The sequence below is a fragment of the Podarcis gaigeae genome, assembly GCF_964106915.1.
Source record: "Podarcis gaigeae genome assembly, chromosome: 2".
Taxonomy (NCBI): Eukaryota; Metazoa; Chordata; class Lepidosauria; order Squamata; family Lacertidae; genus Podarcis; species Podarcis gaigeae.
The window spans coordinates 70,943,749-70,970,753 of record NC_139679.1 but is presented as its reverse complement, the minus strand read 5'-3'; the positions used below and the strand labels follow the sequence as shown (position 1 = coordinate 70,970,753).

Below are 27,005 nucleotides of genomic sequence, written 5' to 3'. Positions count from 1 at the left end.
AGCAAAACATTTTATGACTGCTCTATCTGTGATCTTTACAGTGCATGGTGCACCTTCAATATTAAAATAATATTTTAAAATAAGTAGTAATGTTGATTTGGTGTCTAGAAACTGTATCCAACAACAGGGTCATCTTGTTTTGTTGAGGTTTGGTTTTTTTGCATTCCAATGTATTTTTTTAATTGGGTTTTTTTTTGCATTCCAAGGTATTCTGAGCCCATGAGTAGAATCTGGGTCTTTCTAGGTACAGTTCCAAATGACTTTGCTGCAGTTAGTGCGCAGCTGTGATTAAGCTCTCAGAGTAAAAGACATTTTTGTTTCTCTAAAGGTCTGTAGAATTCATATAAATTTCATGATTTGCCAAAACTCAAATTTATACTCTGCCGCCATAGAGCAAAAATGGATTCATTGCATATGTACTGTACCTTCCTCCTCTTAAAAAAAAGGAAGTAAAGGGGGAAACATAATAGGTGAACAGAAAAAATAGGTGAACAAAAAAATACTACTCCCATAACAGATAGATATCCCAATCCCAACATGTTTCAGACTGTACAGTCATTTACTGGGGAACTATTCAGTGTAAATAATAGTAACTCAGTTGTATCTGCCTTAAGATGGTTCACATTTAACTAATGTGATACATGCAAACGGAGCCTAAATTATGAAAATACTCTCTCATTCTGGCAAATTGCAAGTATTGTTTAGCCCTCAGAACAGCTAAAGTTGAGGAAACAATTACATTTCAATATCAACAATATTATACAACACACAAACACATTTTACAAAAGGAACAATTAAATACTTTTTTTGGAGAAAAATTGCATGAATCACTACAATAGATAATGGTTTAGATTTAATTTAGATAGCTGATTGCGACCAGCAGTTTTGATTTTATTTTTGGTAAGTGGTGTGTTAACAAGGTAAGGTAAGAAAGAAAGAAAGAAAGAAAGAAAGAAAGAAAGAAAGAAAGAATACCACAGATAGGTGAATGGAAAAGTTTGTTTTCTCAGAAAACTTACAGTGCAATCCTTTATGTGTCTACCCAGAAGAAAGCCATTTTCATTTTACTCTATAAACGCAGCCTGCAGCCTGAGTGTAACACTTTTGTCCCACTGACATCAATGGGAGAATTAAGCAAATGCTAAAATTCATGAGTTAAAAAATGTTTACTTCTGGCCAGATCATTCCCATTTTTCAACAAATACTGCCAACCACCTGGAGGTGCAAACATCTCAGTAAGCAAAATGCTATCTATGCTAGCTCCTTCTGTCTTGGGTCCTTGATATTAACAGCTTTCTCTTGAGTAGTTAAAAAGTGTTTGTGAACATTCTGTGATATCACAGCAAGGCAGCCCCACTGGGAAAATCTTCAGTCAGGGGATAGTATCTGCTAAGTGCTGAATATACTGCTCCCTTTTGAGGATTCATGTTTTTTTAAAAAAATAATAACAACAATAATAATTTTAAAGGCATTTCTTAAAATGGATTATTATTATTATTACTCACAACCACTTTTACCATGGATTTTTAAGTAAGGAGAAATTTCAAAGTGTATGCCCAATTCTAGAAATGTTTAAACCATGTGCCTTCTTCCTCTTTTGTTCACTGCAGTCACTGAATCAGTTCAACAAAGCAAGGAATGCAGAACAAAACTGCCCAAATTTTGCCACCTTAACGTTCTTCAGCAAGAGTAAACTCCAGTTTGGCAGGATCGCAGCCAAGGTCAGCTGTCAGACAGTGTGAGCCACACCTTAAATTTAAGCCTCTTACCTTGTCAAGGTACCATATGTGGAAGTGCTTATAGAATATTTCACACTTCCTGACTGCAGCTTTAAACTTTACTGAGGTAATGCTTGTATTCAATTCTGTCAAAATCACATTGCCAACTGAAGAGACACAGTACTGGACAGATTTTAAATGGCTATCATTTTAGAAACTAGGTGGAAGGATGAAAGGACATGAATTTGATATGCCTGACTCACAAGCAGACATGTAGATAAGTCTCGAGGTGATACTGCATAGAAAGATTTTATACTTGGCATCTTTACAGCACTTTGAATATTTCAATAATATATGTGAAGCTTCTTAGTTTTTACAGTGGGTATCAAAGGTAAGCCACTTGCTACTATCCACACTACTGTATTTTCTGTAATTATAAGTTCTTAAAACGTTTTACTGTTCTATTTTAAATTGTACCCTGCCTTGGGACCTTAGGGTAAAGGGCATGTTGTGGTGGTGGTGGTCAACAGCAGTGATTTGAGTGAGGCCAACTAGTGAATTGCCGAGGCAAAGTCTTCCCAGTGTATAGCTTACATCCTTAGATCTGAAACTCTCCATTGCTGCTGGAGCTCTGCTCTGCCTTTTATCTGTGACAGACTTCAGGAAACAGAAGCAAAAAAGCCAATGAAAGCTGGCAGAGTGCCCTGTGGGCACTAAAACTGAATACTAGGAGAATGAATCCCCCATGGTTTACAAGTATTAACATTATCACTTGAGAGGTGCAAATGATTTTTTTTGGGGGGGAAGCACTTTGGTACTAACCCAGCCCAATACAATAGTTAAGAACAAGAAAGGAACTACGATTTGCAGGTATCTAGTGTTACATGTGAACTGGATCAAAGACAGATACACACCTTCAATTTCTAATTGAATAATAAAGCCAGAAAGAAAGAAAGAAAGAAAGAAAGAAAGAAAGAAAGAAAGAAAGAAAGACAACAACAAACTTATTTCTGCTTCAGCTGATTATTACTATTTTCAAGAAGTATTCAAATTTGAGGGACAAAGATGAGTAATATTTCCCGCATGATGCTAAACAGGAATGAGGCAAGAGTATGTTGCTTCCCTCATAAAACTAAAGCAGCTTTGCAGAACTTCCTCACACTAGAGTTCAGGAAATAAAGTTAACTCTAGCTTCTTTAAGTGCATTTCATACTATGTAGTATAGTATTAGGGCCTCTTCAAAAAGGAGACATGCAGCTCAAAATTCTAACACCAGACCTTTATGACAACCACACTGTACGTTTCCCTGCAGCATCCACACAAACATGACTATAATATGTATAACTCTGGACAGAATCTGAAACAAGCCAACCACTACCCGTGCAGTTTATGTAACTGAGTCCCAAAAGGCAAATGCAAGTAAAAAGAATACCAAGTATGGATTATGCACCAGACACTGTTTATGTATGGGACTGGTGCCCTTTTCAATAGGGCTTTCACTGCTCATCCTTGCCCCAAGAGTAGCAGATCATTGACAATTTATGCCTATTTAAATATATACAGATTTCAATTTCTTTTCTTTACTCCTTCCCTGATAATCAAAGAAGATGGGAGACAAAGCCAATTCTCAGATAGTGAAAAGTGCAAGATAACTTTCTAGCACCATAATTTTGCCAAAGTGTAAACCAGGGTTAGTTTTTCCATAACATGTTGCCAATGCTGCAGCTGTGAACTTAAGAAAAGCCCTGCAGGATCAGACCAGCCACCCATCTACTCCAATATCCTGTTGTCACTCTGTGCTTCAGATGCATCTGTGTGTCAAGGGACTACTATTTTGTTAATGCCTATTTCCACAAACAAACAAATCCCAGTGGTACCTCGGGTTAAGTACTTAATTCGTTCCGGAGGTCTGTACTTAACCTGAAACTGTTCTTAACCTGAAGCACCACTTAGCTAATTGGGCCTCCCGCTGCCATCGCACGATTTCTGTTCTTATCCTGAAGCAAAGTTCTTAACCTGAAGCACTATTTCTGGGTTAGCTGAGTGTGTAACCTGAAGCGTATGTAACCTGAAGCTTATGTAACCTGAGGTCCCACTGTACAGTAATTGCATCCTCACACATAGTAAACTTTGCCAGCAGTCAGACTATGGCTTTGACAGCCACAATATTTTTTACTAAGATGTCACATACAAATATAAACCCAAGAAACACTTTTCTAGTCATACTGCATATATTGGCCAGAATATGTAGTGGAATCTAGAAGAAATTCCATGGTTAAAGCCTCACTTCGGTGTGTACAGACAAGTGGCTACATGAATTACTAAAAAGTGCATGGCTGTGTTTGTGATATTGCCTCCCCATGCTATCTTAGTAGAATAGAAAGATATTCAAGCCTAAGATGACTACAGATGGATAGATGAAAGGAGGCAGGAAGGGAAAAGAAGCTAAAAGGCAGAGAGTCAGGTCACTAAAACCTAGGCAGATTGCATGATTCTCAGATTATCATATCAAGACTCCTATACAGCTGGCTACTTTTAAGAAAGGACTTTTACCACTAATTTTGTTTTTCTGAAAACTTATAGCTCTGAACACAAACTAATAAGGGTTTGTTTTTGAATGATACAGTCCTCTCAAAACAAGAAAAAAGACTTGGAAAAGTGTGTTATTTGCATATTTGAAAGCTATCGAAGAACTAACTGAAAGATGCAAGAGAATGCATGATTCACCATGCAAGAGAATCAGGTTAGTCAGTTATACCAGAAAGAGCCAAGCATTTTTGTCTCTCTCAGTCACCATTCTGCTTTCGTCCATTCAGTTGTCTAGTGAAGTCACCAAACCTACATCTTCCTCCGAGAGACATTGTTTCTGCCACACACTGAAATGACATGCAGACGAACTTGTTAAACTGTTAACAAGCATATTTCCTCCCTGCTTTTGATTGCATAAAAAGCCCTAGACACAGTAAGCAACAAGACTTGGGCAATCTATTATACCAGCTTTGGAACAGCAGCATTGGCTACAGGTCCTATCCAAGCACAATTCAAAGTAGACATCCCCAGAGACCATCCTCTTGAGCATGAGCTATTCAGAAATGCCTCAGCGACCTGACTCCATGTTCCCTGCCAAGTGAAGTAAGGGAAGTGGTAACCCGAGACACTCAAACCTTGTTACGGAGGTCCCTTCCAAGAGAGGTTTGCTTAGTGCTGCCTTTTTATTTTTGGCACCAAGTGCATACTTTAAGAAGGTCTGGGCAAGGGACATTGTAAGAAACCTTTCATATATTTTGTTCTGATTTACTGGTTTTATTCCTCAAGTGACTATTTTTATTGATCTAGGTTTGTATTGGTTTCATGTAAGCTACATGTAAGGGATGCAGGTGGCGCTGTGGTCTAAACCACTGAGCCTCTTGGGCTTGCCGATCAGAAGGCTGGCAGTTCAAATCCACACAACGGGGTGAGCTCCTGTTGCTCGGTCCCAGCTCCTGCCTACCTAGCAGTTTGAAAGCACGCAAGTGCAAGTAGATAAATAGGTACCGCTGTGGCAGGAAGGCAACTGGTGTTTCCGTGCACTCTGGCTTCCATCATGGTGTTTCGTTGTGCCAGAAGCGGTTTAGTTATGCTGGCCACATGACCCAGAAAGCTGTCTGTGGACAAACACCGGCTCCCACAGCCTGTAGCGAGATGAGCGCCGCAACCCCATAGTCGCCTTTGACTGGACTTAACCATCCAGGGGTCTTTACCTTTTACCTTTTTGCCATGTAAGTTACTCTAGGAGTAAAACAAACAAACAATAGGAGGAACATATTAGTTCTTCCTTTAAGTATTATTTCTTCCACGCCATTAAGACGGCATGGAGGGATATGCGGTAGGGATGTACATGCTGAGCCTGCTCATCTATGCTCCCCCCCATCCATGCAATGGGGGGCTTGTCTGTATGGGGGAAACCTACTGAACATATGCTGGCCCTATTTGTGATTCGGAACCCTGAACTCACACCCACTCTCTCTATGAGACCTTAAATCAAATAGAGGAAACAGTGGGCTACTTGCTATTGTAAAGGGTAAGCCCCTTGAACGGTACAATGTAACCCAAATAAATGCAATTAATTACTGAATGCAAGCATCTTACTTCATAAAAGTGATCAATTTTCTTGGGAAAGGGTTGAATAGATGTGTGTATTGAAAACACACACTCACACTCCCCCACAGCTTTGCTGCTGGTGGAGTTTGACTTCTGGGAGGTGCTTATTCCTAGATCTTAACAACTGAAGCCCCTACAAAGCAAAACATGGAAGCAGTTGCAGGGAGGGTCTGATACAGAAGAGCGGCTATGTGAAGCCAGAAGCAGGAATGTCAGTGTGTAGATGCAGCAGTGTTTAGGGAGCTTGGACTCAAATATACCCCCAAAGTAACTTTTTTGGTTATCACATATTAATGCTATCCTGTATTTCAAACCCTCAAGCAATTCAGTTTGAGAAGCAGTTATGCTCAGCGCTGCCTGCCCACTATCATCAGCACGTCTGTGAACTCTGCCATTTTATGCAAGACAGAAATATCTCCTTGGATGCTAAGAAAAAGCCTGCTTTTGTTTCCAATTATTACAAACAAGCATCTCTCAAGCAGCTTTCATGGAAGATGATCATGTTCCTATGACTCATGGCAAAAAAGTAATTTGTACTCCAAATGGAACAACAGTGATTTAGAACAATTTAGATTTCTAAAATTGCCATCAAGCTATTTATGAGGTAATGCCTAGTGTCAACAAATGCTTGAAAGTAGATTAATACCCTAATCACAGACTACCTTCACCCCTGCAATCTATAAAACTCAATGCCAACTTCTTGCTTCTAGAATGGATTTGACCATTTTTTGGGATCCACAACACATCTGTTACTTCCTTTCAGTGCACTGCCCAATTTACTAATTTGTACTCCATCTCTGGGGCTTATATTCAAGCTGAAATCCATTATTTACAAGCCCCACACCCAGTATCCTGGATACTACTGCTATAATTTAATGTTTCCCCTCAGAATATTTTTTTTAATTCCTGAAGATTTTCAGAAGATTTTTGTTTGTCTCGACTGCAGATGCCTCACCCTGAATGGATTTAGCTGAAAAACGGATGTAGTGAGGTGGCCAAGTTTACTGATGATACTCAATTGTTCAGTCATTAAAAGAAAAGGACCTCTTCAAACTGAGTGAATGGGCAGTAAAATGGAAAATGTACTGAAAGCCTGCTTAAGTATGCTTTATAATTTCCAGGAAATGTTTGGGTTTTGATGTTGATTGACCTATAGATTATGGGTAGGCAAACTAAGGCCCGGGGGCCGGATCCAGCCCAATCGCCTTCTAGACCCGGCCCGTGGATGGTCCGGGAATCAGTGTGTTTTTACATGAGTAGAATATGTGCTTTTATTTAAAATGCATCTCTGGGTTATTTGTGGGGGCTGCCTGGTGTTTTTACATGAGTAGAATGTGTGCTTTTATTTAAAATGCATCTCTGGGTTATTTGTGGGGCATAGGAATTTGTTCTTATTTTTCCCCAAAAAATATAGTCTGGCCCACCACATGATCTGAGAGACGGTGGACTGGCCCACAGCTGAAAAAGGTTGCTGATCGAAGCAAAGAGTCAAGCTGTGTTTCCTCCTTCCCCCAAACATTGGAGGCAAATGAAACAGGCAATGTTCAGGCAATGTTGAAAATTTGACCGTCTGAACAAGCTTGAATGCTGAAGCCGTGTTGGTTTTGACTTCTCAGCATAACAAGGAATAGCCAGTGAATGAAAAGCAGATTGCAAACTTTGCAAGAACTCATGAAAATTGCATCAACTCTAAATTTAGGAGCAAAAGAACTCCCTTGCTGGGTAAGATCAAAAGTCTACATGGCCCAGCACTCTTTCTAACACTGGCTAACCAAATGCTTAAGATACTCACTCCAAGGGCATGATGCAATTAACCACCCACCATTTGTCCAAGCATCGGGCAATCAGATAAACTACTTTTGAATATGGAAGCTCTAATATTGATTGGGAGATCTATTCTCCATGTGTTTATATATTCTCTTTTTAAAATAAAAATAAACCTAAACCAGTAGCCATAACTACATTTTGTAGCGATCAATTCATTATTATACTTTGAATTAGAATTCCCTTGCATCTGTTCAAGACCTAAATGCAACATACTTCAAGCCATCTGGGACCTATTAGTCACAGCTGTATTTTATTGATCATGAATTTTAAGAGAGTCAGATTCAAAGGTCAGAAATTTAAGAAGAAAAGGTGCACTATGATTGTTATCCTGGAAAATAAGGACAAAAGCTGCATAAAACCAAATGCTGACCTTGAGAAAGCTATTTTTGATATGCAGTGAACATTCTGCAGTATGCCTTCTTCTGGGACCACCCAGGAACACCAGTCAAGCATCTGAACCTCTAGACATCCAATGTAACCACTAGAGGGAACTGCGAGGCTCACTCAAGAATACTAACTAAGTAGTACTGACAACTAGGTGTGTTACGATAAAATGAAAAGAATGTAAGGAACATGCCTGGTTATAGTATAACAGTGGAACTGCATTCCAGATGCTAAATTCAAGGCACATTTTTTAATTTCTTGTTTCAAAACATTCAGTCTATTCATCTGGAGAAAATGGAAACACTGAATAATCAGTGGGCAATTAGAATATTTCCACTATGCATGCCAGACATTTAACCATACCCCGGCAAGATCCATTTTAAACACGTGGAAATGACCCGAATTTGAAGTGACATTTGTCTTTGGTGTCTGTAATAAACAACTTCTCTATGAGATCACATTGTTCAAAACTCAGCAAAGTTCTGAACGGCTGCTCCATCTAATACCATTCTGCCACTCCCACTGTAACGCCTTCCATTTCCAGATGTGCCCATATTTATTATAAAGGAACTATTCAGAGGACAACTCATTTCCTCTCTCATATGACAAGAGGGCATGCCAGTAATTTCACTGGGTGGTCACTGCAAAACATTGACTGTCCAATGAAATGCTGCCGGTCTGAAAACATTTCGTTTAATCTAGAGTCTAGCAGGGTGCTGGAACAAGGGACCTGTGGCCTGAATCCTGCTCTCCGTTTTGTTGCTCACTGTCCAGGGCAGAATGCCAAATTTTGAAAGAGGGCACTTCTCCACACATGACCTTTTTGCAAGCAAAAGGCCAAAGGAAAAAGAATCTATGATACAACATTTGCACCAGATGCTAGGTGCATATTGATGCTTTGGACTCTCAACTAATCACCACTTGCTGCTATTTCCCCAGCCAGCAGATATCCTGATGGCTGAATTGGCAGGAGGATTAAAACTTCTGCTAGTGACCTTCATCCAAGCCACGCAGACCATGTATACAATTACTTACTGGTTATCTTCTCCTTCTTTAAAATTAATGCTAGAGGACACTATTCAGGAGTGGCAACGTCAAGAGACAAGGAACTGTCAGTGTGAAAAGTTTGTTTGTAATTAGACTGAGTCATATCTTCCAAGTGTGGAACCCACTGTTGGAAGCTAAAAGGCCAAAATCCGTCACAATGGGAGGCATACATGACTGCACCAGTGAAAAACTGGACAAGATCTTCTTTGAGTCTCTTAGTACATGCCTCTGTGACAATCCCTTTATATCCTGGGAGTCCACAGGTGTTACTGAAACTACGTACGGCAAACAGCATTAGGTTCCCACAGACCCAGGCATGCACAATTCTCAACCCATTAGTTAGCAGGCAGCCTGCCAAGTGCTCCCACTGCATTAGCTTGAAGCTTTCACGGAAAGTGCTCTTTGCACCACATTGACCCTAATCTTGAGTTCATGTTCAGTTAGAAATCCATGTGTTAATCTGCTTAACAGAAGGCCAGGGGAGAAAAACGCAGCATAGATGGCAACTCCTTGCTACATCCAAATGCCTCAGAAGAATGTCTCTCACAGTGCAGCTATTGCATTAATAGGGACAGAGCCCTGCCCATGTGACCCCACTCACAGCTGATAATGAGCCTGTTTGGTTTCTCCAAACAAAACTGCTCAGATCCTGTTTGTGGGACGAAATCTCCTTAATATCCGATAAGAATAAACCTGTTAAATAAACCTGTTAAATAAAAGCCTCTCCAGCAGATGGTGATAGTTATTGGACTTGTGAAAAGAAGTCTCCAGACCGCGCAAGCAAAGCAGCTTTGCATAGCTTTATTGCCAACTAGTCCGTCAGTCACAGAAAACACCATTTAAATGGAGTCAACAATTAACCAAAGATTAAATGGATTTGGTTTTGCTCCTGACAATTCACTGATATGGCACCATCTGTGCATCAGTTATGTGTATGTACAGCACTGCAGAGAGGTTGAAAGGAAGGAGATTCCATCTCCAAAGGAAATACTTTCCCATACTTCCATTTTGTTGGAGGTCACAGAACCTAACTAGTGTAGCTTCCAAGGCAGATCCAGATTGGTCCTTCATTCGATTGATACAGAAACACCTGCTGCCAAATGTTTATCTATTCCTGAGCATGGTTGTGTTTTTTTTTGGGGGGGGGGGATTCCATTTAAGAGTGTTCAACAAAAGTGATGACCACCAACATACCCAATAATTGCCTCTTCTGTTTAGTAGGAACCTACTTTTCTCTGCAGAATAATTGTTGAGATTTTACTCAGCAGTGTGACCAGAGAAAAAGGTAGAGTAATTATTTGCTAATTATTGTTGGTCCCTTAAGTATTACACTGCACCCTTTTGGCAAGAAGACTAACACAGTTCTTAAAGCTCATGTAGAGTAGAAGAAACTATTTAAAAATGGCATTGTGACCTTGATGGCAAAACAATGCAGGCTTGAAAACCGACATTTATCAGACCTGCAGTTAGTAAGACTCTCCTTCAGGTGACAAAGGAGAGAAGCTTTTGCAAAGCAAAGAGAAGTACTGATTATTTTCTCTTCCTTTCATACCTCTGGTATTGTATTCTGGTAGAATACAATTAATACCACATGGATGGGGCAAAGAGGCTACAAGAAATTGTTATGGACAAGAAATTTCTGTGTATTTGCTTACAGATCTAAGGTAACAAATCCAATTTGAAGGTTCACATGTCTAAAAAACACTGAAAATACTATCCCAGAAAAGTGTGGAGAGCTCAACATGTCAGAACTTCCCAAAAGGTTTAGATGTCATAAGACTGTGGGGATTAAGTATATTCATGCATTCAAAGTGTTCGGCACTAAAGAGCTAATCTACCGTATTTTTCACTCTATAAGATGCACTTTTCCCCTCCTAAAAAGTAAGGGGAAATGTGTGTGCGTCTTATGGAGCGAATGCAGGCGGGAGGCTCTGCTCAGCACTCCCTTTAAAGAGCCCTGTGGAGCCTGTGTGCGGCTCTTGGGAGCTTTTCCCTGAGGAGGGAGAAGGGCAGCCCTTCTCCCTCCTCGGGGAAAAGCCGCCAAGAGCTGCACACATGCTCCACACACTCTTTAAAGGGAGCGCGGCTCTTGGGGGAGCCTTCCTCCCACTGCCCGGGAGAGGCTGTGTGCGGCTATCCCATAAGCCAGGACAGCAAGAGGCTATCCCAGAAGCCAGATCCCTCTTGCTGTTCTGGCTTTTGGGGTTCAGAATTTTTTTTTCTTGTTTTCCTCCTCCAAAAACTAGGTGCATCTTATAGAGAGAAAAATATGGTAAGTGAGGCACATATCAGGTCACAGATGTCAGAAATAAGACTGCAAAATAAGGCATAAACTTGGGCATGGCGCTGATTAACCAAAAATGGAAGTAGTTGGGGGTTTTTTTAAACCCTTGATTTTAAGTGAAAAGCAGTCTTTTGTAAAATAGAAGAGCAGATTATGCTGATTACTAATTCAGTTACTGAGTAAATTTCAATAGCCTGTATTATGCAGATTACAGGCCATAATTGTTATTAGTCCTCCTGGTTTTTAAATGCTATAGATGCTGCATAAAGCAAGGTGAATAAAATAATTCCGCACGTTTCTAAGCATAGATTGGCCGTTTAGCACAGTCAGTATAGCAAGTTTGGGCAGGATACAATTTCTTCTTTTGAGAAGATGTCAGGCTGCCTTTATCCTGCACTGAAATTCAGCCTGTAGTTCTGTGGGTCTTGTGAATCCTCTGAGGTTGTCCAAGCTTAACACACCTCTGGCATTGCCTAAAATAAGTTGCATCTCAAGATCTCTGAGCATTTTAGTGATTAAAACTAAATATCCTAAAAGGGAAGCAGGACTACAACTGCTTTTACAGTTTGGGAACTACTTAACAGATTACAAGCAGATTCTTGCCCCTTACTTTCAGTTATCAGTACCTATCACTTTCTCTTGACCTTCAAGCTGTGTAAGGCTACACCCCCCATCTGGCTTTCTATGAATGTACCATGCCAACAATGTTGCTAGCAAAGCACTAGTTTCAGCACAGGATAGCAAAGCAGTTCTTGTACAAAAACTTGCAGAAAAACTGAGAATGAAGCCTCAGTAACTAAGCTACACGTCTTTCAAGATATAAAAGAATGAGCATGGGTATGAATGATATCTCTTTTTGCCAGCCCATGTTGAGGCCTGGCAACCAGACAGTTGACTACATGCCATGAACCTTTTTTAAAGCACAGGGCACAAAAAAAGTTATGATCACCTCTGAATTATCTGTTTGAGAGGTTCCAGCAAGGGGGACTCTACATCTTTGACTAACCCTTTAACTAACACTTTCTGCATACTCTCCACAATCCCAGTGCAGTCAATTACTCATATATGCCTTGTTTCCGTCCTCCACTCAAAGACACAGGCTCTTTCAGCACAAAGACAAGCAAGTGACAAGATGGTCCAGACCTCCCTTTCAGGAATGCTTTTGGGCAATAAATGGTTGCTCCCATTCTGGTACAAATTGCTGTGGTTAAAGTTTTGTGTTTGCTGTATTCAGTTTTTTTCCTGTGCTGTTTTGTGGCTCTTTCACTGCTTTTATTGCATTTATATATATGTATATTTAAGTAGAAATAAAAAAGTGGTTCCTTAACTAAAAACAAGGAAGAAGGGGCAGGAAGGAGTGCAAAGTCAGCAAGTACTTCCTGATTATTTACAGGTCTTGTATCCCATAAATGATTCTAGGTTCTTTCTAATACAGCCTCAACTTTTTGGCTGAAAAGCTGTTGGTTAGGCTGGCTGACTAGTGGCAGAATTTCTCTCTTCGGGCACTGCAACACCTTCCCCCAGAACAGCAAGTTTCACATCACTACCACAGCTACCTCTCCAGTTGGAGAAATGATACATTATTTGTCTGTAACATTTGAATTGTGACAGGCCATGCAAGCCCTGGACTCAGTGGTGGGCTAGGGGAGGGCCAATAAACTGACTCTTTCAAGATGGAGGCACTGTGTGAGAGCAGTTCCAAGTCTGGATAACTGATTAATTGCTTGCTTTGAATGGGCCTATACAGAAGGAGCAGGTTTGTAGTCTGGATGTCTCTCTATTGCTAGAGGCCCAGGTGACCTGGATGGTTAACAGTGCCTTTTATCAGGTTTGACTGATAGATAGACTGACTTAGAAGCTGCAGCTGGTGCAGAATGGCTTGACTGCTCACCAGGGCAGAATATTATGTTGGTGCTGAAAGAATTACACAGCCTGCCAGTTATCTACTAGGCTATGTTCAAGGTGCTGGTATGGGTGTACAAAGCCTCACATAGCATGCAAAGTTTTAGAAGTTTTTAAGCAGGGATTGAATGTCCATCTATCATGTATGAATTGGTTGAGATTCCTGCATGCCAGTTGTTTGGATTAGATGACCCTTGGGACCCTCTACAATTCTATGATTCCTCTTTCAATAAGCCTTCTGAAATCTTTATCTCGGTTTTTGAATTGGTTTGATATACAGTGGTACCTTGGTTTACAACCACAATCTGTTCTGTAGGTCCGGTTATAAACCAAAACAGGTTGTAACCCAAGGCACGTTTTCGCCAATGGGGCCTCCCCAAAAAAAATGTATTGTAATCCCCAAAAATGGGTTGTAATCCAAAAAAAAGGACACGCACTTCCAAGTTTGACACGGTTGTAATCCAAAATGGTTGTAATCCAAAGCGGTTGCAAACCAAGGTACCGCTGTATGTGCTGTTGCTTTTTAAACTGTCTTTATAAAAATAATTGTTTTAAAGTTGTTTTTGTGTGTGTGTGTGTGTGTGTGTGTGTGTTTTGCACATGTTTTTATTATATTGCAAATTGCTTTGGGGTGTCTCATGGAAAGTGATTCATAAATAAACAATAAGATTACATTTAAAAATAAAATGTTAATAAAAATATCAATAATTATAATACAACTAATAAATTAAAGCTCGGTCTGGCAGCCTCTGTAGCATCCTAAGGCCAGGAAAGTACATCATGGATGCCTGTTCCTACCGAAGTCAGAAAAGGTATGCAAAAATTTTATGCCTAGGAAAGTGACTATGCTTGGGGCGTGTTTATGACAAGTTCTCTTCCCCTAGCATCAAGTTTCAAATTCCATGAAAAGTCAACCCAAATTTCAAAATAGGATCATGTTAGACAAAATAGTATAGTAGATACTTATTCTGATCTTAGTCTCTGTGACATTTGGATGTAAAAGTCAATTTCTAAGCACACCCATTGAGGAGAGAGAGAAGACAAAGACTAGTAAGATAGAAGTAAATACACGGCAGAAGATATTACAGCCCCAAGTTCTCACCTGGATAATTTCGTCATTAGAAGCTATTAGTTCTGTTGGGATGGTGACTCTGAAGGAACGACCCACTACAGCAGAGCTGTCAGGAATCCCCACCACCGCTGGCACATTCTCTCGGAGATCCGAAAGCACCGAATGCATGGAGGCCTCTAACTGGTTTTCCCAGTCCCGTACAACTTCTGAGGCCTCACTAGGCCAATGGCACTTAACAGTAGTAGTCACCATCAGCACTAGCAAAGTCCTCCCCAGTATTGGGGACAGCTGTATAAATCCAAGAGTCATTCTCTCAGCACGTGCCAAGTACTCCGTTGTAGCCAGAAAAGAGATCCAGGGCCCAGCAAGCTAAACAGAGCCGTGCAGCCACCAATCCTTCACACCAGATTCATTGTTGCTAGTCTTGGTACCTGTAAGAGAAACACACACAGAGTCAATGAGCAGGTGAAGACAAACTTCATGATGACCCTTTGACTAAGGTTCTGTCATCTGGCTAGTGCATGAAGCCTTTCAGAAGCTTGAAACCCAACTGCCCAAAGCACTCTCCCTCTACTTTCAAAATTCTCCAGCTTCTGCCCCAGTCCAGTTCAATCTTTCTGTCAAGGCTTTTGTTGACCCTCCCACACCCACAATGTCTTCATCATTTTCCGCTTTTACATGGAGCTCCCAGGGCCCTCCCATTCAATTTTCTGCAACAGTTTATAACTTCCTGGCTTCAGCAGTGCCGCAGCATTCAATGTTTCCAGGTCATTCACTCCCCATACCCTCTATCTTTACTGAGTCATAAAAGTATGTGAACAAAGGAAGAAATCAAACGATGTATCATCATAGAGCGGGGCAATCTTTCAAGGAAGCAGTAGTAAGTTTGCACAGGGAGTTTGCACTTTAATTATCAGAACTTAAGAGCCATTAGTGGAAGATGTTGCATGGACATTTAGTTCCGCTACTTTGAGCTCAACTCCACACTACAGTTTTCCTAGCCCCAAGTTGGAATGTTACAAACAAGTAATCTAAAGATGACAGCTGTTTTACGTAGGTCACTGCTACCCAGACATTGCTTCTGTGTAGGAAATTCCATACAAACACCATGTTGCTTGGGAGAATTGTGTCTATATATTCTGAGGGGTGTGCATGCTGCAAGAATTATTTGCAAAATAGGCTTCCTGCTGCATGGACCAGAGACAAAATGCCTAAACACATTCAGGTACATGAAACTTCCTGCAGAAGAGCAACAGCATTCCATCCTGCATGAAGACATTTGCTCTGTATTCCTTATTAGGCAGGTGGCATATCTCTACCCACACGTTCTCTGACTGGAATCCCCTCTTGATATGAGATCCCCCCGCCTCCACGCTTCTCACTTTTGTATTGCAAAAATTTCAAATATATTTTCCAATTTCAGAAGTTGCAACACAGAGATAAATGGGGTCCTTTATCCATATTTATATGCTTTACACAGACGACCTTTTCATTAGGTAGCAGACATTTTCAATACTACTGCTTTTAATAGGGGAAAGTATCAAATGTAATAGCTTTGCTGGGCGTTGACACATCATGCAAGCTTGTCTTTCACCAGCTAAAAAGAATCTACACTGACGAGCAATGTCTTTATAGTTTATACGAACACTTTGCTCCATGTACACTTGTAAAAAGCACAGGCCCAGAACTGCTCAGACAATACGTAAATAATAAACTAGACTACCATTTGCTCTGATAAAACCATTAAAGGAAAGATCTTCAAGGTCAATGAGTAATAGAAGGCTTCCTTAAAGCTCAAGAACCAAACTGATGATGTGATTACAAGAACTCCCAGTTAGGCACACCTTCTCTAGTGAATGGGAACATTCCTCCCATGTGCTAAGGATTGTGTCAGAACAAGTTCTGACCCAATTTGCAAGAATACTGATCTGCGGGTTAACATTTCATGTGTGCATTCCAATGCACAATAAAGTGTCTGAACCAATAGCTTAGACAACATTTGAATGCATGAATGTGCTTCCTACTACATTTTGGTAGCCTTGGGGCAGTAGTAATTTCTGTCTGGAGTGTGGAGGAAGGGGAGACAACACAGGAAGGAGCATCACAGTGTCAGTGTGTGCAGTCTATGAGGCTAAAAGACAGCAACTCTGGAGGTAGCTTCAGCCACATTAGTGCAAATGCACACCCAATGCATTAATGTTGTCTTTTGCTTTGGGCAGAAGCTCCACCCCCAGTGTGTGGCAACTGCACCATATGCTAATATGGAAAGACTCCACTTTGTGGGTGGGGCAGAAATTTCAGCTACCCAACTTCCCCCTTCAAGCCACCAGCGTCTTCAAACAGCTGTGAAGGCTTCTTTACAGGTGGAGGGAGGGAGGGAGGGGCCTTTTCCCCACACCTATGCCATTTGATGCATCTATCTTGGAAACAAATGAGTAATTATGTACATTGAAATGAGCAGGCCCAGTCTTAAAAGCTACCTGGATGGAAAATCTGGGAACTACGCTTAAGCCACTGAGTTCTTTTGAAGACTAATGGGTTAGAGCAGTGAAAAAATATACTTATAGAATATAACTGGATTTGACTTTGTCTAGTCAGAGGGACCTCAGAGCTTCTTTTCATGGCTCAGCTGAGCATTAAACGGCCCCCACTCCACAGCTGAGAGAGCTAGGGCAGAAGTTGTTTAACGAAGTTGAGGGAGGAACAAGTTGTATCGGGCCCAGTGATACAGCTATGGTGGCTTCACCCGGCAGTATATCGCGGGTGAAACCACTGCTCTTCCTGAATCCCTCTGCTACTAGCGGCTCCATGTTGAAAGTGGCACTGGTAGCAGAGGGACTCAGAAGCAGAGTTAGTTTCACTTGCGATATGCTGCTGGGTGAAGCCGCTATACATCACCCAGGCCCAGTTGAAACACCTCCTACTAGGAGTGTCTCTGTTCAGGATTTCTACCACGCCAGCCAGCCAGCCAGCCAGCCAGGCCCTTCTCCAATAGCTGTAAAGGAATTTAAGCAAGGCATACTATTCTTCTTTCCTTCTGGTCCTCATGGTTCCCCAGAGCATGTCAATAGCTGCCTCTTATTTGTGAGTGGCTCTGTTTTGACGCCATTTATGACAGCACTCACAACATGAGTTTGTTATCGGAGGGAGCAAATACTGAACATGTTAATGGTTCCTTTGGACGAACTACTTACTACAAGATCAGCAAAGATGCCTTGCAAATCAGGCACCTAGTCCTTTATACATTGCGGTACTAAAGATTCTGAAATGAACAGGAAAATAATCTAAAACAAACGAAGTGTACCTTTATTCAAGGTCCAAACATCAAAGAAAGCCGGTCACTTCAGTGCTCCATGGCTCTTTGAAAAACAAAAAAACTTAACACTTGGCAATACAAGCACTGCCTTTCCACCAGCTCGTGTGTTTACATAATGTGCTGCCCACCTGGATTTGGGAGCAAAACACCTCCAGGCTCCATTTATCAAAATGTGCTTACTTTAATTGGAAAAATATGATCCAGGAGTGCTTTGTTGCTGTTGGCCAGAACCACATTAGAGCACATAACATTAGTCTTTATGAACAATAACACCAACCGCAAACAGCAACTGCTTGTGACAGAATGCATAAATCTTCATACAACAACTGCAAACAGCAAACAGAACAAAACATTGACCTCCAAGACCAAATAAGTTAAGGGAAGCCCCGAAAGCCCCTCAATACCTTAAGGACCGCCTCTCATACAAAGTGGCCTGGACCCTGTGTTTGTCATCTGATGCCATTCTCTGTGTCCCTCCTCCTTGATTGGTTCAGAGAGAGACCCGCCAACTGTGGAATGCTCTCCCTAGAGAAGCTCACCTGGTGCCATCATTACATTAGGCACCAGGCAAAAGCATTCTTCTTTAGCCACTGAATGGCCTGTTAAAGCTTTTTTTGTGGGGGGAGCCAGGTCAGTTGACTGTTATTATGATTAGTTTATTATTATGCTGACTGTTATTATGCTTTTTATTATGTTTTTATTATCGCTGGGCCATAAAATGTGTTATTAATGCTGTACACCACCCTGGGAGCTGTTGATAAAGGGTGGGATATAAACAGAATAAATAATAATGATAATAAAGCAGCTTCCAAAATTATGTAAAAACTTACACCATTTTGTAAGGCCAGATAATGCATATTATACAAGTCATCAATCCCACAGGAGGAAAAAAATCATATTAAAGCCTTCATACAAAAACTGCTCTAAGCCGTTACATTTCTACCCATATGAGATTTACTACCAACATTTCAAGATACATATAAGGGCTGCAAATAGAGACAATGCATGTATTTTTATAACCCAATAAAATATTTAATAAAAATATTATTATTATTATTTTAAAAGACGCATACAAGGGGAGAAAGCCCAGGAAGGCCTTTGTGTAACTTCACCCCCTGCCAGTAATGCCAATACTCCTCAGAGAGATAGATTTTCTTGAACCAATTTCATCTCTTAACAGGAACACATTTCTCCCAGAGGTTAAGAACCAACCTTGAAGAGTCTTTTCACCCCAAATCCCTCCTTAATCTAAATTCCTTTCCTCGATACTCCACAGCACCAAAATATGCAAGACCTTTGGACCAAAGTTCTGCAAACTGGAAGTTTTACTCTGACTCCCTGGGATGCTTTAGGACCAAGGTTACTATGCAAATATTAGTCTTGCTAATCACATTTCAGGTATGTAATCAAGTAGACCAAAGGGAAGGACACAAGATAATGAATGTTCTGAAGTGAAAAACACGCAGTACTTCAGATAGTTCTGGTTTAACAGAAAGATTGTGCAAGGAAGTAAAGCTGCATAATTGCTCATAGTTTGGTACCTACGCCTTCCTTTTTACATAGACATTATCTTAAGCAAAGGGCTGTTTTGAAGTTGGCCAAGTGGATTTGAGTTGTACATAGTATAGCTACTTCAAAATTCCTCATCTCTTGAAACTTAAGGCATTTCTTTATTGTGACAACATGTTTTGAGGCTCTCCTCCAGTTCATTTATTCTTAGTCTCAGTTAAATTAACTCAAATAAATAAATATAACTATTTGAAAGCTCTTCACACTACCCGCCACTGTTCCTCCTCTGTGGTATAAGATTATTCTGCTGCTATCATATGTATACCGCATGCATGAAAGGAAGTGGTCCCAATATATGAACCCTACTGCTTTTCAAAGAGGTGAAGAAAAGTATTTTTAGCAAATAAGTCTTGCACACTGCTTTGCATGAAGCATTCAGAACTACTACAGTATCCTAAAAGAGAGATACTAATATTTCCTTTAGATGTCATTAGGGTGCATTTAATCCAAGGTGAATAGATTTAACCACATGAAGTACATTAATTCCAATTTTAATGTTCTGGTTTTTGCTACCTAGTGACTTCTGTTTGGTAATCTGTGTTATATGCCTGTCCTATGGAGTGAACTCTTCAAATGCACTGAAGATCCTGCAACTGAGCAGCACTACTGCTTTAAATTGGTTCTGTTCACAGCTATGTGAAAGGAAAGCACTGTGGTTCGAAGGGAATAAGGTGGACAAAGCCACACTTACCAGCAACATTTTCTTTAAGTAGCTCAATTATGCTATATATGACATTACCAGGAACTTTTCTTAGAAGCAGATAAAAGTTTTAAAATAACCTCAAGTGGGCAGGAGTAATGAAACAAGTGCCACACTCTTCTTCCAAGTTCTGCTACATTAGACTCCTATTACAACTGTAAGAGAAACTGCAGAGGGCCATACTGTACTTGGGCAAGTAACACACATCTATAGGTCTGTGTAGAGTATAGAATAGGCCATGATGGACATCTAATCACCAGTTTATATAGGAAAGCTACTAGCTTCCACTCAGAACACACCACAAAAGAATCCACATGTCTACAGCCAAGCCCTACAATTGCATTTGTTCACAGACTCAGACAGAGAATTGCGACTTTCAAATTTTCACCAGACATTCCTTGGAATCCAACACCCATGCAATGCAATGAAAAAAAGAGATAAACAAAACTGGTACACAGGAATATTCTACAATACTGCATATCTAGAAGAGAAAACTACAGATCGCCACTTGTCACTTTCAGCTCCCAGTTAAAACCAATCAAATATATCATGATCTATAGCACGCTTTCTTCTCACAGGCTTTGGATAGCAGGCCCACACTTGTATACAGACACCCTCTTAACCTAGAACAGCTTGTTGTTGTTTAGTCGTTTAGTCGTGTCCGACTCTTCGTGACCCCATGGGCCAGAGAACGCCAGGCACCTCTGTCCTCCACTGCCTCCCGCAGTTTGGTCAACTCATGAACAACTGGCCATAAAACAGACATCAAGCCACTAGACCCTGCCACACATCCAGATCCAAACCCTGCCTCTGTCCCCATGTCAACTCCACAACATTACAAGATCTAATAACATCATCCCCATCACAGCTTCTAATACAAGCCACCTGCCAACAATTCCCTTCTACATGGAGAGGTGGCCTTGCTCTAGATAACCCAATGAAGAAGCAGGTATATAACACAGTCACTGGCATTGGTGGCAATGATTGCCTATGTCTAGCTCCAGCTACACCACCAGCTTTGGTAGGGCTACCTTGTGAAGATCTGAGAACTGCATTTTGTGCAAAATGTGACCACCAGATTGGTGAGTGGTGCATTTAATCAGAATCATAACACACCACTCCCGTGAAAACTGCACTGACTGGCAGGATGCTACTGAGCCCAATTCAAGGTTCGACATTAACATATAAAGTCTTACATGACTTAGGTCCCAAATAGTTGAAGAAATGTCTTGGCCTGAGCCTTAAATTCTGCTAGGAAGGCCCTTCACATGGTTGCACTGCTGGACATAGCTTGATGTGAATGTGATGATACAGGAAAATACCTTCTTGATTACAGCAACACATCTGTGGAATTCCCTTCCCCTAGAACTGAACTGTGTGTTGTGACATGTTAGTGTATCGGCTGCAGTTTGTAGGTGTGTCGTGTGAATGCTCCCCACTCTCCTCCAGGGGCTAGAAAGGGGTTAGTTTAAACTCTGGTTTGCTAGTAAAACTGAATTACTGTGTAGCGAAATGATGCAAAACTGAATTACTGTGTCGCGAAATGATGCATATCTAAAAAGTGTTGTCACCAATATGAATAAAAATTTCTGTCTTTTGTAAACTGTCCTGAGATCTAATTAAGGGAAGTATAAAAATTTGATCAAATAATTAGAGATTGCTGCTTCCCCCCCCCCCAAAAAAGGGCACAAATCTGAGATAAGAAATGTCAGTATCAGTGGGGGAACATTTCAATCACACTCTAACAGATCATAATATAGCCATGATAGAATGCCAAAGGGAAACTGCAACATGAAACTGTTGGATTAGCATCGAACTTCTTGATGAATTCTTTCTTGTGAACCAAACTCGGATATCTCACTGCTTGTTTCAATTGGCTTACCAATGCCAGGATGCCTATGTTAACGGAAGATAATTATCACATTCTGCATTTTATTTCCTCCTGAACTTAAAGTTTATAATTCCCCTTCCCCCAACTGTAGATATGCATCTCTGTTGTAAATACAAACGCATCAGAAACAGTGGGCTGCAATCTACAAAAGCTTATACCAGGATAAACTTTGATAGTGTTTAAGGCACCACAAGACTTGGTCGTTTTCAGGAAAGTCTTTGCAAGTGATTTTGCAAGTAATGCTGACTACGGAAGTGGTTTTGGACTTTGCTCTCCTTCTCAGAGTAAGCCTTCGTGCATTACAAAAAGATGACATGAAACACAAATCAAATCAAAACATACGCAAAACTACTTTACGATTGGCCATATTCAAACACAGAAAAGAGGGTATGAGGTAGAGAAGGGAAGGGAACAGAAAAGAGGGATTTTAATTAGCAGGCACACTACATTTTCAACACAATTTTGTGGAGTCCGTCTTCTTTTTCTTAATTGGTGATCATTCGTAGATGAGTAAAATTAAGTAGTCCCGTACTGGGTAAGTGTATTGCAATTTTTTTGCATTTAGCTAACTTGGGTGCATTTTCCATCCATGCAAGCGAAAACATGCATCTGTGCAATACAGAATCCAGCTAAAGCTCATTTGCTATTCATTTTTTTAAAACTTAAATTTCTATGTTGCAATGGAAAATCAGTACAGTACAACATACCACCAAAGCACACACTGCGGGCTGTAGACCTGGAACAGAACTCTGGGTGTATGTGAACAGGTCTTGTCCTATCCTCCTCAACTTTTTGCTGAAACTAATTCAAACCATACATGAATTTGTTAGCCACTGATACTTCCTGTTTACTCAGAGTCAGCATGATGCACTGGCTACAGTGTTTGACCTAGATATGAGAAAACTAGGTGTGAATACTTGCTCAACTATGAAGCTCACTGGGTGGCCGTGGGAAGTCTCTGTCTAAGGTTCCGCACAGATCTGCAAAAGCTAAAATTCTTCTTGGAGCCCTTTAGAGGAAAACCGGGGTACAAGTGTAGCAAATATATACAGTCCTGTGCAGCAATATGCATCTTATAGGAGGCTTTCTCTGCAGAGAACTGAAAGGGGGAAGCATGTAACTGTCCCATGTACCTGGTGAAAGCATGTACCAGCATAAGTTTTGTATGGTTTTCTTTTCATCAACTACTTCTGTTTAAATAAAACTAAGCACACAGCAGCTCTGATCCCAGTGCTTCTAGGTTCCACTTATCTCAGAAAGCATTTGTGCATGTTGAGTAGCATATTATGTATATTGTGTTAATAAAGGAATGAGCAATGCATCATGCGATGAGAGATTTTAGTCTTCAGGGCCAATATTTAGGCCATGTGCTTCCTGATTTTTAATATTTGAGGGTTTGGTGGGTGTGGGTGGGTTTTTTTTTCCTTTTACCTTGGATGATGGCTGGGATAGCTAAAAGGAGAAGTGCAGACCTGCAGTCACCCTGCCCTCTTTGTTCCCCAGAATGCCTCTGGGCTCAGGGAAAGTCTTCATAGGAAAAGGAGGGCAGGGCAGCTGGAGGCCAATGCTTTGTTTTGCAGCCTGTGTAGCAGGGGGGGAAAGGAATGCTGCCACTGTCTGGTGAATTTGGGGGAGGAGAAGTGACTTGGAGATATTTAGGGGGCATATTTTACCTGGTTGTAGGTTCTGGTGTTACAAATTGGGGGTTTTTTGTCGGGGGGTGGAAGTGCCTGTCCTTTTTTGTTTAGGGGCATTAAATAAGAAAATAAGCCATTGTACCGGGATATGTAGATCTGTATTTATTTATGGAATTTATAGGCAAATAAAAACAAAGTAGAAGCTTTTTAATTTAAACAACTAAAATATGCTAGCATTAAGAAATTTTACTGTGCATTCACGCTGTGTTTCCCAGAATTAAATATTAATATTACATTAATTCAGAGGGTCGTTTTTCTCACCTCTGCCACTGTGAAGTGAAGCAGAGAAACCCAAAGACTGATAAATGGCAGTCACAATCAACGGCAGGGTATGTCAGTTTCTCATTTACCGATCACTGAAATTATGTTCTCATGAGCCTGAGCTTTGAAAAAAGCTGCTCTCACCTCGCACACCACAAGCCCACAGCTCCAGGTTGTGTCCAAGGATATGTGCCCCCCACAAGCTTCCTGTCCCACCCTGACAGAAATCATCTCAACCCCCAGATCTAATTTGTATACACTTTCCTTACCCTGCTCCATATTCTACCCCCCAAAATCAGTTTAAAGATAAAAAATAAAATCTGAACTTTCAAACTTACATTTATGCAAAGCAAGCAAATAATGTAGTAATCAATTATTTTGCATAATGCATTCTCTTGCAACATCTAAAAGTACATAAACCTTGACAAGAACCTACAGCAGTGGTTTTCAACCAGTGTGCCATGGCACCCTGGGGTGTCTTGAATGATGGTCAGGGGTGCCGTGGGCAACACTGGCCTCTGTCCCTCTTTCCTTCCCTCCCTTCCTCTGATGCCCTCTCATATCTGCCTCCCAAAAGCTTGTATGGCTGTTTGTTGCAGCACCCCTGGCTACAAGCTCCACAGGTGAATGGTGCCTCTGGGGCTGGCCAGGGGGTGCTGGTTGCAAGGAGCTGAGGTGGTCTTGGAGTTAAGCAAGCAAACAGATGAGGGAGCCCAGCCAGCCCTTGCTGCTGGAAATGGACAGACTAGTGGCAGGCAGGGTGGGCAGGCACTGGCCCTTTCTTGTGCTTGCTGTGTGCAACGTCTGCCCGGAAACTGAGTGCCCAGTACTGAAGGGGAGATTTTTCACCAGGAATGCCCAGCAGCGCCCACTGCTGCCTCCCAAGGTAAGGTGCTGGCCTCATGTTCACCTTTGGCCAGTCTCCATTGTGCCACGAAGGCCGGAGGCATCTTCTTCCCAGGCCCCTGTGCGGCAGTGTGAGGAGGGACCTTTCTTTGAGGCAGAGAGGGCAGCTCAGAGACCAGGGGTGGCAGAAGTGGCTGCTCAGAAGACTCCCAAGGAGAGGGGAGAGGGGAGGAGTCAGAGGGAGCACTCCACAAGGGTATTCAAAAAAGGGTGAGAGGCTGCCAGCTCTGCAGGGGTGACATAACTGGGCGCCTGAGCCCCATAGGGGCGCCACTGGAAGATTGTAGTTGGTCAAGGGAGCCGTGGACTCAAAAAGGTTAAAAACCTCTTACAGCAACAGAATTGTATATCCAGCTCCTAAGCATGAAATAGAAGCACCAAATCTGCACAGGCCTATGTATGTGCTAGTAAAGCAACGGGTGTGCAGGTGACCAATCACTTGGGGTTTTTACATCCCTGTTTAGTGATATACAGTAGTACCTCGGTTTAAGAACTGTCCTGTTTACAAACGATTCAGTTTACGAACTCCACAAAACCGGAAGTAATGTCCTGATTAATGAACTTTACCTCGGTCTAAGAACGGAATCCGAACAGTGGAAGGGAACCAGTGGTGGAAGGCCTCATTAGGGAAAGCGCACCTCAGTTCAAGAATGGACTTCTGGAACGGATTAAGTTTGGAAACCAAGGTACCACTGTATTAGTGATTTTTTCTATGTTCCCTCAAACGTATTCCAAAGAGTCAAAGCAGCATGGATAATGTTACTCAACCTATACATGACAAAGGGGTGGGAGGAAATAGACCACTGAGGAGTATCATGTTAGTCTGTTTGAAGGTATATTCCTAGGCCTTACATAAAACACATGAAATTCAGCTGATCAGAACACAAACTTTGCCACACCATATCCAACATGTAACAGGCCTTTGCTTTAGAGGTCAAAGCTAATTTTGTATTGCACTCAGAAACTCTCTAGGAGCGAATATAGCCTATGGAACATACTGTAGGATAATATCCTACTCTGTAAATAGCACAGCTCACTCAGGCATTTAAGTCACCCAGTGAAAACTAAATAAAAATAAAAATACACTGGTAGACCCTCTTGCAAGATTGGCACATCGCTGTTAAAAACAAGTCTCCTTTTTGCTATGCAACTGTTGCAATTAAGCTATCTGTTTATAGTTCATGCACATTATTTGTTCTTGTTGCAAAATCTGGGACAAAAGGTTGAAAGTCAAGGAAAACTGGAGGGGAATAGAAAGGTTGCTAATCTCCCACAGAAGCATGGAATTTAATGAAACAGAGGACACCAATGTGATGCATCCTTGTTGTCCACAGGGACCCCTCCCCACATTGAAATCAGGCTTCGAAGAGGCATTCTATCATAGCCAACAGAATAGGTGGCAGAGTGTGTATGGGGTTTGAAAGTGTGCCCATGGGCCCCAAAAGGCCAAGAGAACAAAAGGAAATTCTTACCATGCATTTCTGTTCCCAGAGCCTTCTGGAGGACAGCCCTTTAGCTAGACAAGTGGGCTTTGTCTGACAGGGCCTTCAGTAGGAAGGTACAACAGAGGGTGGTGCAGCCATTATACCTCTTCAAGCCCACTCAAGTCGGCAAGCTCTGATAAATCCCAGAAAGCTCTGGTAAAAATCACATTTTATTTTTTTTTTAAATCCAAATTGTTTGCCTTTCTATCCCCGCCTTCCTTTCCTTGAAAGCCATAATGTCCCCTTCTCCAGTGTTTCAATCACACATTTTCTAGCTACTTTATCTCCAGATCTAAATAGGCAGTAAGTTACCTCTGCATCTCAGTGAATCTGCCTGTTCTACAGCTGTATTAGTTATAGGCAGCTGATAGAAAAGATCTAAAAGACCAGACTAGGTCTACAAGCCTAGATCTTTCTGCTTTAGATACATGCAGATTCATACTATGTCTTCCTAGCTTTTAGCTACCCTAGAACGAACTAGAAAAACAAGGCTGGTGGTTATTGTTGATTTACCATCTCTGCCTCTTGGCCAATAGTGTTTATGGTACCTCAGGTTCTCAATCACTTTACATACTTCAGATATTTTAGATTGTTGAAATTTCCTGTTCCTTAATGAGCTTAGTTAAAGATACAGTTGTAGGCATCAAGATACACACACACACACACACACACACACACACACACACACACACACTTATTGCAGTCGTCTTTGTAACTGAAGTGAACAGAACTAAACTAAATATTCCAAGTGTGGCCCATTCAGACACCCAAGCCTACAATATGTAAAACAGGCATCCCCAAACTCGG

General features: G+C 41.3%; 1 protein-coding gene across 2 annotated transcripts in view; it reads right to left on the bottom strand.

Annotated features, from left to right (window-relative positions):
- The window catches only part of DAG1 (dystroglycan 1), a 60,279-nt gene that overhangs the window by 6,560 nt on the left and 26,714 nt on the right, over window positions 1-27,005 (bottom strand). For both annotated transcript variants that reach the window (XM_083726370.1, XM_083726371.1), the window contains exon 2: window positions 14,405-14,805. In XM_083726370.1, the coding sequence (XP_083582496.1) occupies window positions 14,405-14,683 (279 nt within the window). In that variant the 5' untranslated portion in view covers window positions 14,684-14,805. The remainder of the gene's footprint in view (window positions 1-14,404; window positions 14,806-27,005) is intronic.